Here is a 14484-nt window from a genome sequence, read left to right on the forward strand (position 1 = left end):
GGTGACTAGATAGAGTACTGGGCCCTGAGTCAGGAAGATTCCAGAGTTCAAATCTGGTCTCAGACACTTAGCAGCTGTGTGACCCTGGGCAAGTCACTTCACCCTGTTTGCCTCAGTTCCTCAACTAGAAAATGAGCTGGAGAAGAAAATGGCAAACTACTCTGATATCTTTGCCAAGAAAACCCCAAATGGGATCACAAAGAGTTGGACACAGCTATAAATCAACTGAACAACAACAAAATGCTAGCTATTATTACTAGTTTTTCAATACTAGAGATATAAAGACAAAAATGAAATAGTCCTTGTCTTCATAAGATATAAAATATTAATTCTGAGTGAAGGCATTAGTTACTGGGAGAATTGTCAGCTGAGGGGGATTGGATGAGCTTTAAACCCTAAGATCCCCCAACCCTTATGTAACAAGGATGGGGGCAGGGGGGGCAGACCAGGCGGTTGGATCATGCATAATGGAGGACCAGTTTAGCTCTGTTAAGTGAGTCAATCCCTGTTCTTCCCTTCTCAAAACAAGTCTTTCTGACTAGACAAGGGACCTGATAAGCCCTTCCCCCAACTCTATGATCTACTGGAAATGTCAGCCCTAGAGAACTACCCACCCACTCATTTTACAGAATTGGAAACCATGGCTCACAGAAAAGTGACTTGCTCAAAGTCAAGAGTCTATGAGTATGTGGTGTGTCCAAGCCTTGGCCCCAGGACCTAGGCACAGAGACTGGAAGGAGGCAGGCTTGAGTTTTCAGGGCCTTACTAGTGCTCAGGGTTAATAAGACTCTTGAACAAGTTCATGCTCCACCCAGGAGTGTTCATAAGGAAAGTGCTTTGAAAACTGGAAAGCCCTCCAGAAACGTGAGCCATTGTTTACCCTATGTCCCACTAAAGGAATTTTAACCTTTATTATCCAAAGTATGAACTTGTGTCCTGAAGCCAAAAAATACACACACACACACACACACATCTCTCTCAATCCTCCACATTTCCAGGTTTGCTTTCTCTGCCTATTCACATTAATAATTAACTTTACGACCATATCACTCTGTGGCAATGCCATTCGGGATGAGTAATGTCACATCAGTCCAGGGGCTCTGGGTAGCTGTAGTTCTGGCCTTTTGTTAGGGTTTCATAATGGGAAGGGGCTGGTACCAGAGACTCTCTAGTCTATGAACAAAGGCTCCACATTCCTCTGGGAAGGTGTGCCTGAAACCAGATACCCATTTGGGAGACAGGAGGCTTAGCCCTCACCTCTCACTCTACCAGACACTTTGGGAAGTCTAGGGAGAGGTAGGAAAGGAGGGGAGGGCACTCCCAATTTACACACCCAGATTACAGAGGACAAAACTGGGGTCACAGCCACCCTCCTCCAGTACAACACTTGGGGGAGATTTTACTTTCTCCTCCCCACACACCCAGCCCCCAAATCATACATCATCTTTCCCAAGACTGGGTTCCCAATAACTTCAGGCTCCCTCCCCCATTCCCACAAAACTGCAGATTTTTGCAGGAAGAAAAGCAGGGAAAAGAATCTTCTTCTTACTGGGAGCCTTTTCCAATCAATAACTAATCTCAAATCAGGCACCAATTCAACAAGGAACCCTGGTTAGAAACTAACTCCCCGGACAGCTGCTGCTTTACAAGAATGAAGCTGTAAGTCAAAACTATTGCCAAGATCATGCTGAGAAGGGTACCGCCCCCCCTTCACCTGGAGCCTCCAGACACAAAAAGGAGTTGTCTTGGTAAAACACAGCCTATCCCAGCAGCCCAAAGTGCAGCCCTAGGAGGTCTACCCCTGAAAAGCAGCGCCTCAATTAACCGTTCACACTGAAACCGTGGCTAACCACGGGCAGAGGCGCCCTGTGTGGGTTGGGCTATCCTAAGCCCTTTAGCCTGGTGAGAGCCGGCACAGGCAGGCACGCGAGGGTGCGCGCCCACACACACACACACACACACACACACACACACACACACTCCCAAAGACACACACACCCGAGAGCCCACGCACACCCACACACCCACACACACCTGCAGGCCACCTGGCGTACCCGGGAAACAGATCTGGAAATTCCGGGCTGACTCCACATGACGGTCCAGGGATGGCACATTCAGCGGGAGGGCAGGCAAACTGGGCTGTCCATGGGCTCTCTCAGGAGGGAGGGATCGCCTAGCCCAGGGTCAGTGTCCCTGCTCCTGGGGGCGCGGGGCTGGCAGAGGCAAAGGCTCGGACTGGGAGCCGCTGCTGGAGATCACGAGAGGGTGCAGCAGGGTGGCGGGGCCCTTGCCAGACATGGTGTGTGAACGCGTGTGGTGGACGCTCTGCTCTGCCTCAATCCCGACGCGCCCATCCGAGGTGGGAGAGCCACCACCCCGCCTGACATCACAGCCAGGCAGCCGGAATCGCGGTGGCAGAGGCTGCTGCCGCCGCTGCCCTTCAACAGGGCACAGGCATCAGCTGCAGCAGCAGCAGCACGCTCAGCTCAGCTCCTCCTTGCAAGAGATGCTGCATGGATGCGGGGAGGGAAGGCAAAGGAGAGAGAGTGGACCCAGGGAGAGGACTCTCCAGCACCTAGGCTGCAAAAGACTGCAGATGGCACTTGATTGACGCCTGCCTCCCCCCAAACCCAGAGCCAGCCCCCACGACCTTGAATCTCTATCACCCCAACCAGCCCAGGAATGAATGCGGTGGGACTTGATCCCGCCAGGCTTTGAATGAATGAATGAATGAACGAATGATTCGGGACATCACTAGGCATCCAATGACACCAGCTTACTCCCAGCTGCCTCCCCTACCCTCTAGGCTCAACCAGGAGGTGGTGCTGACAAGCTCCTCACCTCCCCACCCCCACGCCCCCCAAGAACAATAGTCAGTTTAGCTTAATTCCCCTCCTCCTCCCAGAAGCCTTCCCTGACTACCACTTGGCCAAGCACTCATAGACATGGAAGGGACCTAGGGATCACAGTCCAATCCTTAGATCTCTTCTTTCTCTCAGCTCAGGCAATTCCAATCATTTGCAGGGGTTTTCTCTCCCCCCTGCCAGGTATGCCCTCTGTCCTCACCTCTTAAAACCCTTAGTTTCTTTCAAAGGTACTCATGGGTCATATCTTATAGCAAGCTGATTTTGAATCCCCTTCCTCTCCCTCCCTTACTAGTGTCCTCCATCTCAAAACCCCCCCCACACACACACAACAAATTGTATTACTTGTGTTTTTCCTCCATTGTCAGCTACTTGAAGACAAGACTTTTTTTCTTTAAATCTCTAGTATTAAACATATAGGAGGTGTTTAATAAATACTTCTTATATTTAGTCTTATCTGGTTTCATATTGAGAGACAATATGGCCTGGTGGATAGAAAGCTGGCCTCCAAAAAGAGCTGTGTTCAAGTTCCGTCTCTGACATATACTGGCTATGTGACCCTGGGCAAGAACTTTTCATAATTTTGGCTAATTCAGTTCTCATTGTACCATACCTAGTCATTTGCCCAACCTTTTTGATTCTCCTTCCACATCTGCCCCCATCTCTTTACTCATTCAGTCACCACTGCCTACACTCAAGATAGCTCCAAATCTTCAGCTTCCCTCACTCAAACAAAAGTCAACTGCAAGTCATGTCATCATCTTGATGTCATGGTCCTCTTTGAGAACAGAAGACAAACACATGTTGGACCATCCCTTGAGAATCTACTTAAAGAAGCTTATTCATTGAATGGGTGTATCTCATCCAAGGTGAGAATGTGATAAGACCTTAGCCTGGAAGGGCCAGGGTCTCCCATTGCATCCTGGGCCATCTCCAGTCATCCTGATGAACATCAGATCACTGGACCCAGATGACTCAGGAGAAGAAAGTGAGGTTGGTGACCTTGCACAGCCCTCCCTCACTCAAATCAAAGTCAGCTTCAAGTCATGTCATCATCTTAATGTCAGGGTCTTTGAGAATGAAAGACAAACACAACAACGACCCAGGGCAGGTCATTTTCTGAGGGTCCCCCAAGGAACTAAGTCTCTAAGTTGCAAAACAGTGGCAAGTCTGCATGGGCAGAGGCAATTTCTTTATTGGAAGTTCCCAACATCAACTGTATCACAGATTTGCTAGGGAAAAAAATGGTATCATATCTACCATAGTATGTAATTTCATGAAACAGACCTTTTAAGGGAAGCAGCAGATACAGTGGAAAGTGGCCTGCATTTGGTGCGAGAGGATATCAGTTCCAAACTAGCCTCTGCCACTATCTGTATGATCTTGGGCAAGTCACTTTAATCTTTTTGGGCCTCAGTTTCCTCATTTGTAAAATGAGGGGACTAGCCTCTACAATCCCTTCCTTCTCTTAATTTATAACCCTATGATCTCATCTTCTCCTACCCTTATGCACACCTTAGGCCCATTTTTACTTATGCCCATTCCTATGCTGGGAATTCAACGAAATAAATGCGAATTAATTAACTACCCTATGCAGACAGAACACTCCACAGGGCGCTTGCTACAAAGTTTGGTTCCCCCACCTACTGAATTCTTACCCAGCTTTAAAAGCCTACATTAAATATCACTGCCTCCATGAAGTTTTACCTGCTCCTGGGAGTTAGTAATAACTCCTTTGTCCTGGTCCGAACACTTTTCATGTTCTTATTATGTGTTACTGAGTAACAGCTATTTTTGTATGCACCACCAGAAAAGAGGTGGGTTCGTCAAAGGGGAGCTAATGAATGGAGAGTCCTTGTACCCAGGCAATGTCAAAAGAGCTAAAGTTGGAGTTCTTAGCTTGGGGCCTGTGGAGAAATTTCACAGGGTCTGTGAACACAGGTGTGGGGGGGAGATGACAGTTTTATTTACTAAAGTTATCTAACCCAAATTTAGAATTTCCTTTAATTATTTAAAAACATGACTCTAAGAATGGGTCCATAAGCTTCACCAGGCTGCCAAAGGCACCCATGGCACACTGAAGCTTAAGACCCTTTGCTCTAGACTAGAGGAAGGTCACTAGCAGAATTTACCAAAAAACATAGACAGGTTTCACAAAGAATGGATGAGAAGTCATCAGATAACAGGGGTGGCCACATGGATGAGTTCACAAAATATAGAATTATCCCCTGGAAACTAGGGCAACAGGAAGGAAGATTTTGGGGGGTACAAGTGCTTGTTTTGACTATTTACTAAAGCATTGTTGGGCTATGAATTCGCATTTGGTCATGGAGTGCATAAATCTTAAAGTAAGAATCTTATTTCCCTACTAGAATATAAGCTCTACGGGGTTATGTTTTATCAAATTTTGAATCTCGTTCAAAAAGCCTAGCACACGACATTGCACATAGTAGGGACAATCAAGGTTTGTTGCATTGTAAGATCATAAATTTGAACCTAGAAGAGACATTAGTGATGAATGGATGGGAGTGGGAGGGAAGAGGAGAGAAATAAAGCACTGGGCCTGGAGCTCAGGAAGACCTAAGTTCAAATCTAGCCTCAGATACTTACTAGCTGTGTGACCTCAGTTTCCTCATCTGTAAAATAGGGATAATAACAGCACCTACTGCTCAGGGTTGTCGTGAAGATCCAATGACACATTTGCAAAGCTTTAAGCACAGTCCCTAGCACATAGTAGGCTCTTAATAAATGCTTATCCTATGTGTCCTCCTCAGCATCCCCCTGGCAGCTCTTTGCAGGATCTTAATACCTGTTGTTGAAATCTAAGAAGCTTAAAGTACAGAGAGAAAAATATACCTTTCAATGGGAAGCTGAATCTGCCAAGACCTGGAAGACCAGTATCAATTCTGCTTAGCAAGCATTTATCAAGCACCTACTATGTGCTAGGCATTGAAGCTACAAAGACAAAAATGAAAACAGTCCCAAGCACCCATTTTGTTTCTAACTTTTTCCCATCACAAAAAAACCCAAAAAACTATAAGAACTGGGTTTCACCTATATACCTAGGAGCAATTAAGATTACTTTAAAAAAGGAACTACTTTAAAATCTCTCAGTCTCTATCTCTCTGTCTCCACCACCTCCTTACCCCTACCTCCCCGCCCGCCCCCTCCCCCCCACCTCTTATATCAAGTCCCTGGAAATGAAAAAAGAAGAAGAAATAAGGACACATAGTGAAAAGTCAAAAGAAAAGCCTTGGGCCGTTTCTCATCATTCTAGGCCTAACCAACTCCCAAAGTCAGACAACCTTCCCCACCCCTAGATCTACCAAGCCGTTTTCTCACCCTCACCTCTAAGCACCTTCTGTGTACACCACACAGACTTTATTCTAACTATACACGGCCTTCTCAATCGCCCTCTCTCCACACTCCTCAAGGCCCAGCATTGATGTGACCATTTCAATGAAGATTTTCTTGATCACCCCAGCTAGAAGTGACCTCACCCTCCTTGGACCCCTTAGCATCTAATCCTCAGCTGAAATTCTCCATTCTAACTTGTATCAGATCTAATTCTCAATTTCTCCAAACTACAAGCTCTCCTGGGATAGGGTCTTGCACAGAATAGGAACTTAATAAATATCTACTCCATGACAGATCTTAAATTATAATGGTTGCGTCTTGTCTCTAATTAGATCGTGAGCTCCATGGGGACAGAGGCCAAGCCTTATGGTGGTGGTGCTCAGGGAATATTTTCTGATTGACAGAAACCCTCCCATCTAAGAAATCTTATTCATCTACGTCAAGACAACAAGCATTTACTAAGGGCCTACTATGCGACAGGCACTGTGCTAAGCATTGGGCATTCAAAAAGAGATGAGGTATTCTTTGCTCATGGAGCGCACAAGTGAGTGAGAGAGAACATACAAACAACAACGTACAAACCAGATAAAAGGGAAATGGGGTTTGTGGCTCATCTTTGATTCTCAAAGAGGACCTTGGCAGATAGTACAGTGGATAGAGTGCCAAGCCTGGAGTCAGGAAGACACAACTTCCTGAGTTCAAATCTGACCTCAGACATTTACTAAGTGACCCTGGGCAAATCATTTAACCCTGTTTGTCTCAGTTTCCTCGGCTGTAAAACGATCTGGAAAAGGAAATGGCAAACTACTGCAGTTAACTGGAAATAACCTCTGATGGAAGGCATTAAAATTGAGATCAACTGGGATGGGCTTCTTGAAGAAGGTAGGACTTTAGCAGAGCTTGAAGGAAGCCAAAGGGCTATACTATAAAAGCATAGTGCCCTCTAAACTTTTTTTCAAAATGTTCTCTATGCTTTTTCTGCAATAATAACCATTCTACAATGAATCACAATCATATTATATTATTATTCCATTTTATAGAAGAAAATTGAGACCCAGAGAGGACAACTGGTCCAACATCACAGGCTAAACATCCCAGGCAAGTCTAAAACCCAAGCATCCTGACTCCCAGGCCCTTGTTTTCCCACTGGCTTATGCTGCCCAGATCTCTGTATGGATCTAAATAAGCCAAGGTTTGGGGGGCGGAGCCAAGATGGTGGAGTAGAAAGACACACATACCCTAGCTCCGAAACCACAGCCCATAAAATATCTGTAAAAAAGAACTCCCAACAAATTCTGGAACAGCAGAAGCCACAGAACAATGGAGCAGACAAGATTTCTATTCCAGAGAGCCCTGAAAACCTCTCGCGAAAGGTCCGTTGCGCCCCGGACCCGGAGCCGAGCCCAGCCCTGCCTTGGCCACGCAGCGGATCCGAGTGGGCTTCAGGGACAGACTCTCCAGTGGCCATGCAGGTCCCTCCACCCACAGGCCCCAAAGGTTGGTGAGAGAGTCTTCTCGGCTTGCCAAGAGGGGAGTGGGGTGCCCCCATAACTCAGGCCCCCTCGGGAGGTAGCAGTGGAGGGGGGAGCAGACTGGGGCGGATCCATTGTTGAAGGTCTCTGCATAAAGCCCCTGAGGGAACTGAGCCCGTGAGGTGGCCCTGCCCCCACCTGAGCACCTGAACTTAATCTCACACTGAATAGCAGCCCTGCCCCCACTCAAAGCCCTGAGGCTGGGAAGCTGCATTTGAATCTCAGACCCCAAGCGCTGGCTGGGCAGATCTGGAGGCAAGGTGGGGGTGGAAAGAAAACTCAGAAGTCAAGTAACTGGCTGGGAAAATGCTCAGAAAAGGGAAAAAAAAATAAGACTATAGAAGGTTACTTTCTTGGTGAACAGATATCTCCTCCCTTCCTTTCTGATGAGGAAGAACAATGCTTACCATCAGGGAAAGACACAGAAGTCAAGGCTTCTTCTCCCACACATCCAAAATAAATATTTCATGGGCTCAGGCCATGGAAGAGCTCAAAAAGGATTTTGAAAATCAAGTTAGAGAGGTGGAGGAAAAACTGGGAAGAGAAATGAGAGAGTTGCAAGAAAAGTATGAAAAGCAGGTCCACACCTTGCTAAAGGAGACCCAAAAAAATGCTGAAGAAAATAACACCTTGAAAAATAGGCTAACTCAATTGGGAAAAGAGGTTCAAAAAGCCAATGAGGAGAGGAATGCTTTCAAAAGCACAATTAGCCAAATGGAAAAGGAGGTTCAAAAGCTCACTGAAGAAAATAGTTCTTTCAAAATTAGAATGGAACAGATGGAGGCCAATGACTTTATGAGAAACCAAGAAATCACAAAACAAAACCAAAAGAATGAAAAAATGGAAGATAAGTGAAATATCTCATTGGAAAAACAACTGACCTGGAAAATAAATCCAGGAGAGACAATTCAAAAATTATGGGACTACCTGAAAGCCATGATCAAAAGAAGAGCCTAGACATCATCTTTCATGAAATTATCAAGGAAAACTGCCCTGAGATTCTAGAACCAGGGGGCAAAATAAGTATTCAGGGAATCCACAGATTGCCACCTGAAAGAGATCCAAAAAGAGAAACTCCTAGGAACATTGTGGCCAAATTCCAGAGTTCCCAGGTCAAAGAGAAAATATTGCAAGCAGCTAGAAAGAAACAATTCAAGTATTGTGGAAATACAATCAGGATAACACAAGATCTAGCAGCTTCTACATTAAGGGATCAAAGGGCATGAAATAGGATATTCCAGAAGTCAAAGGAACTAGGACTAAAACCAAGAATCACCTACCCAGCAAAACTGAGTATAATACTTCAGGGGAAAAATTGGTCTTTCAATGCAATAGAGGACTTTCAAGCATTCTTGATGAAAAGACCAGAGCTGGAAAGAAAATTGGACTTTCAAACACAAGAATGAAGAAAAGCATGAAAAGGTAAACAGCAAAGAGAAGTCATAAGGGACTTACTAAAGTTGAACTGTTTACATTCCTACATGGAAAGACAATATTTGTAACTCTTGAAACTTTTCAGTATCTGGGTAGTTGGTGGGATTACACACACACACACACACACACACACACACACGCACGCACGCACGCACATACACGCACACACAGAGACAGAGAGCACAGGATGAATTGAATAGGATGGGACCATATCTTAAAAAAATGAAATTAAGGGGTGAGAGAGAAATATATTTGGAGAAGAAAGGGAGAAATGGAATGGGGCAAATTATCTCTCATAAAAGAGGCAAGCAAAAGACTTTTTAGTGGAGGGAAAAAGAGGGGATGTGAGAGAAAAACATGAAGTTTACTCTCATCACATTCCACTAAAGGAAGGAATGAAATGCACAATCATTTAGGTATGAAAACCTATCTTACAATACAGGAAAGTGGGGGACAAGGGGATAAGCAGGGTGGGGGGGATGATGGAAGGGAGGGCATGGGGAGGAGGGAGCAACTTGAGGTCAACACTCATGGGGAGGGACAGGATCAAAAGAGAGAATAGAAGTAATGGGGGACAGGATAGGATGGAGGGAAATATAGTTAGTCTTATACAACACGACTATTATGGAAGTCATTTGCAAAACTACACAGATATGGCCTATATTGAATTGCTTGCCTTGTAAAGGGAAGGGGTGGGGAAGCAGGGAGGAAGAGAAGTTGGAACTCAAAGTTTTAGGAACAACTGTCGAGTACTATTCTTGCTACTAGGAAACAAGAAATACAGGTAAAGGGGTATAGAAAGTTATTTGACCCTACAGAACAAAAGAGAAGATGGAGACAAGGGCAGAGAGGGATGATAGAAGAGAGGGCAGATTGGTGATAGGGGCAATTAGAATGCTCGGTGTTTTGGGATGGGAGGACGGGACAAAAGGGGAGAAAATTTGGAACCCAACATTTTGTGAAAATGAATGTTAAAAGTTAAATAAAAAAAAAAATAAGCCAAGTTTTTGCCAACTTCATCAGAACATGTCCCAGATGGAGTAATGTCCACCTGGTCCATTAAATGTTACACCAGGGTCAGATCCCTAGGTAAGGAAGAAACCCTTTGCAGAGGCATTTGTCATTCTCCATCTGTTTTGCTTCTCCTTATCTAGCAGCTCCCATTACATCTGCCAGGTAGGAATGGCTGGAGTAGATCTGGCCTTCCTGCACCAATCTCACAAGGTGTCCATCACAGACAATCATATAGGACACAATACATAGTGTAAGTGGAGGGAGAGAGAAGATGTCTGCCTCCAGTTCCTCATTCATGATAGAGGAGGGGTAGATGAGATTAATAATAATTATGATAGCTAACATTTATACAGTGCTTACTACATACCAGACACTGTGTGAAATGCCTTCCAATTATTATCTCATTCGAGACTCACAATAATCTGAGAGGGAGGTGATTTCATTATCCCCATTTTAAAGATGAAGAAACTGAGGCAACCAGGGGTTAAGTGACTTAACTTGCCTAGAATCACCTAGTTAGTATGTGTCTGAGGTTGGATTTGAACTCAGGTCTTGCTGACTCCAAGACTCAGAGCTTTAACTACTGTGCCACCTAGCTGCTCACCACATATGAAGTGATGACCATTCACCATCCTGAAATCTCAGGTTCAGAGGACATAAGAAGGTTCAGAGAACTAGCCTCATTTTACATAGGCCTTAATAAAAGGGTTTGTTTGGATTCAGTCAAAGGGCCACACTTGCACATGTGGCTCGAGTTCCCCACCCTGTTGGCTAACTCTTTTTTACCTACAGCACAGTCTCTTTTCTCTTGAGGATACCTTGGACAGGATAGTGGTTCAAACTGCGGAATGTAGGTTTTTGTTTCGGTCTGAATCTGGGATTTCATCAGTGTGGAAACTCCTCCCACCAATACATGTCCACAGCTTTTCTGCAACGAATTATAGTCTCAGAAAATTGTCTAGAGCACAGAAATGCCAAATGGCTCATCCTTGGTAACACTGCTTGTCTGTGACAAAGGCCTGCCTGCCCTGAAAAGAGACTTCTGGACTCTAGGGTCAGCTTTCTACTACCACATTCCATGGCCTCTCATGCAATACTAATGCACCATATTAAATGATACATATGGAGACTACAAAGTATAAGAGGCAAGAAGATGGACTGAGGCAGTAATGCACCGACTACAGAAGAGTCACAGTAACAATGAAATTCACACACAGAAAGACGAGAAGATGCAAAAGGGGACATTTTGTCAGTCTCTTCCTAAAGTTAATACAAGTTTAAAATTATGTTACAGAAGTGTATAACGTCATTATGACATTCATTTTTGTTTGCCTATAAGAATATCTGTTTTTGCTGATGGCTAAAGTTTAGAAGAAAGCAAAAGAAAGAGATAAGTGTTAGAAAATGTTTCCTGAAAGTTTACTTTTCTGCAGTCTTCTGAATCACCCCCAAATTCTTCCTTCCAGGACCAAGCAGAACCCAATGTCCCAATGGTCCCATACAGGGACTGAATGACACCCAATCAAACACCAAGTAAACAGGAAAAATTACAGCTCACATATCTATTGCACTTTCTTACTAAAATAATCTGTGCATTGGGTGCTTAGTGCAAGTATTATTATCTCCATTATACAGATGAGGAAAGTGAGGCTAAAGGAGATAAATTACCTGACCAACATCACCCCATAATAAATGTCACAGGTAAGATTGGAACTCAAGTTCAAATAATCTTTCTTAGAAGCAATGATCTTTCCTCTGGACCACATCGGCCCTCTATCAAGGAAAGATTTTTGAAGAGGTAGACTGACACAGCCCATTTAGTAACAATGGCAAAGGTGCTTTAATCCTAGTTCATGGTTCTTTAACTAGAGTGAGGGAGAAAAGGGAAGGAAAGAAAGAAGGAAGGGAGGGAGGAAAGGAAAGAGGGAAGGAAAAAAGGGAGGCAAGATTTATTAATTTATTAATAATTTAATATTTAATAATACTTAAACTTACTATGTATTGGGCACTGTGCTAAGAGCTTTACAAATATTTAATTTGATCCTCACAACAATCCCAGGAGGTAGGTGATACTATTACCCTCACTTTAAGGCTGAGGAAACTGAGACAAAAGCATAAATGACTTGCCCAGGGTCACAAAGCTAATAAATGTAGTAAGCGGCTGGATTTGAACCCATGTCTTCTTGAGTCCAGACCCAGTGCATTATCCACTGTTCCACCTAGCTGCAAAAGAGAAGACAGCCCAGGTCAGAGTCTTGAAGCCCAGAGAAGGACAAAAGAGCCTGAACTATGTCATCCTCCAAAGGTAAGGGAACAAGCTGGACAACAGTCAGAAGAAGGCATTCTCCCTTGAACCAACCCTACATGAAGGGAGTCAGGGACTTTTTTTTGGAACCATTCTTTGTCAACGACCAACCATCCAAAATAGCCAATTTTCTCCCTCCACCCCCAACCCCAGTTTCTGCTCAGCACCTGCAGCCGAGGCCCCGGGAAGGCCAACATGAGATGCTAGAAGCAGCAGCAGCTTATCAGGAGTCCTGCTGGTTATGGCTGACTTCCCCAGCAGCAAGCCTATCTACCACTTGAGCATTCTCCTTTTTTTGGCCCTCCTATCAGCAGAGCTCCGCCCTGGGGCCTAGAGCTGGTGGTAAGCTCCAGGGCCTCAGCATAGTGATAATGAAGGGCTTTTTAAAAATAAGCCTCTCTTATTAAGGCTGATTGATACTGGGGCAGGAGCACTTCCAGAAACAAGTCAAACTCCACTTGATAAAATATTTTCAGTATTGATGCCTCTTGGCAGACAGGAATGAGCTGAAGGTCATATAGAGGTTAAAAAAACTTAGACGCACACATACACTCACACACTCATTCCACCATTTAAAGTTCCAACAAGACATCCCGAGCATCCAGTAGAATGTATTTTTCTCTGGGTTTCCCCCCAGCTGAACATGTCCAAGAGTTCAAGAGATCTGTCCAGGTGGCCGCTAGCCATGTGGTTTGGTAGCAACACGGCGCAGTCACATTTGCACTTGGTCACTGGTGCTGTCTGTGAGTCAGGGAGGCCTCCATTCTTTGGAAGGCACTCAATCAGAATTAACAAGCAAAATATATCTGAAAAATGACAAACTGCTTTCCAAGAATCCTGATAATTGTCATCTTGGTTTGTAGGCTGCTGTTGTTTTCCAGTCCTCTGATAGCCTGAATAACTTTCCACGGAAAGGGTAGGTTGAATTTCTCATCATTCATGCCAGAAGCTGGCAGGCCCTGTACACTGAGCACATCAAACCCATAACAGCAATTTTCAATAAACAGCCTGCTCTGTAAGCTAAACAACGCTTGTCAGCACTACTGTATGGAAACTGGAAAAAGCTTCACCCTAACCCAAGACACAAACAGGCTGGCAAGGTAGCTCATCAAATCCATCAGATACAGTTTGCAGGATCTGCTATTTCTTCCCTATTATCAACGGTGGGCCCCCTCTCCCCCATCTTCCCCAGCAATGGTGACAGAAGATACAGGGAGTATATTAATATGACTGATGCTTAAAAACCTGCATCCACCATTGAGTGAGTTTTGGAATGTGTAATGGATAATAGCCAGCAATAATCAACAATTCATCAATAAGTAGTTATTAAGTATCTACTGTGTGCCAGGTACTGGGCAGGACACTGGGGCTACAAAGACAAAGATGAACCAGTCCCTGTTCTCAAAGAGTTTCTAGACTACTAATCGACTTTGGAAACACCAGTGTTGATGAAGGACCTGAAATATCCTGTTCCACCTTCTGAAGAACAGAAAGAGTGCCAAACTTGGAGTCTCCAACGTGTGTGTGTGTGTGAGTGTGTGTGTGTGTGTGTGTGTGTGTGTGCAACAGTGAAAAAGACACAAACTCACTGAACCTCAGTTTTCTTTTTCTCTTTGGTAAAATAGGGCTAATAGTGCCTGTAATCTCTACCCGACAAATGTATGTGGGATCATATGAGAATTTAACATAGGCAAAGAGCTTTGTGAACCTGAAAGTCATATCTGAGCATCAGCTACCGCCATCATCGAAGGCAGACTAAATTCAGTTTGGTTTTAAATGTATTTTATTTCTTTTCAGTTCTTCTGAAAAGGCAAAGATGGCAGACCCGCCACACCTTAGTAGGTGAGCTTTGGAAACTGCACCTCCTCCAAGAAGCATTTCCTGATCTTCCCCTTTCTCCAAATCACTCATGGGTTTGCTTTGCACATACCCACACATGTACATGTTGTTACCTGGAGAGAGGGGAAGCTGCTGGAGA

General features: G+C 44.6%; 1 protein-coding gene across 6 annotated transcripts in view; it reads right to left on the minus strand.

Annotated features, from left to right (window-relative positions):
- The window catches only part of PLEKHA7 (pleckstrin homology domain containing A7), a 256560-nt gene that overhangs the window by 151016 nt on the left and 91060 nt on the right, over nucleotides 1-14484 (minus strand). Inside the window, exon 1 of one of the 6 annotated variants that reach the window (XM_072619563.1) lies at nucleotides 2035-2436. The exons of 4 other annotated variants lie outside the window; for them this stretch is intronic. In XM_072619563.1, the coding sequence (XP_072475664.1) occupies nucleotides 2035-2114 (80 nt within the window). In that variant the 5' untranslated portion in view covers nucleotides 2115-2436. Of the gene's footprint in view, nucleotides 1-2034; nucleotides 2437-14484 lie in introns of those variants that run through there. One more of the 6 variants, XM_072619566.1, reaches the window with a different exon arrangement.

This window comes from Notamacropus eugenii, chromosome 6, assembly GCF_028372415.1.
Source record: "Notamacropus eugenii isolate mMacEug1 chromosome 6, mMacEug1.pri_v2, whole genome shotgun sequence".
In the NCBI taxonomy this organism is placed as follows: domain Eukaryota; kingdom Metazoa; phylum Chordata; class Mammalia; order Diprotodontia; family Macropodidae; genus Notamacropus; species Notamacropus eugenii.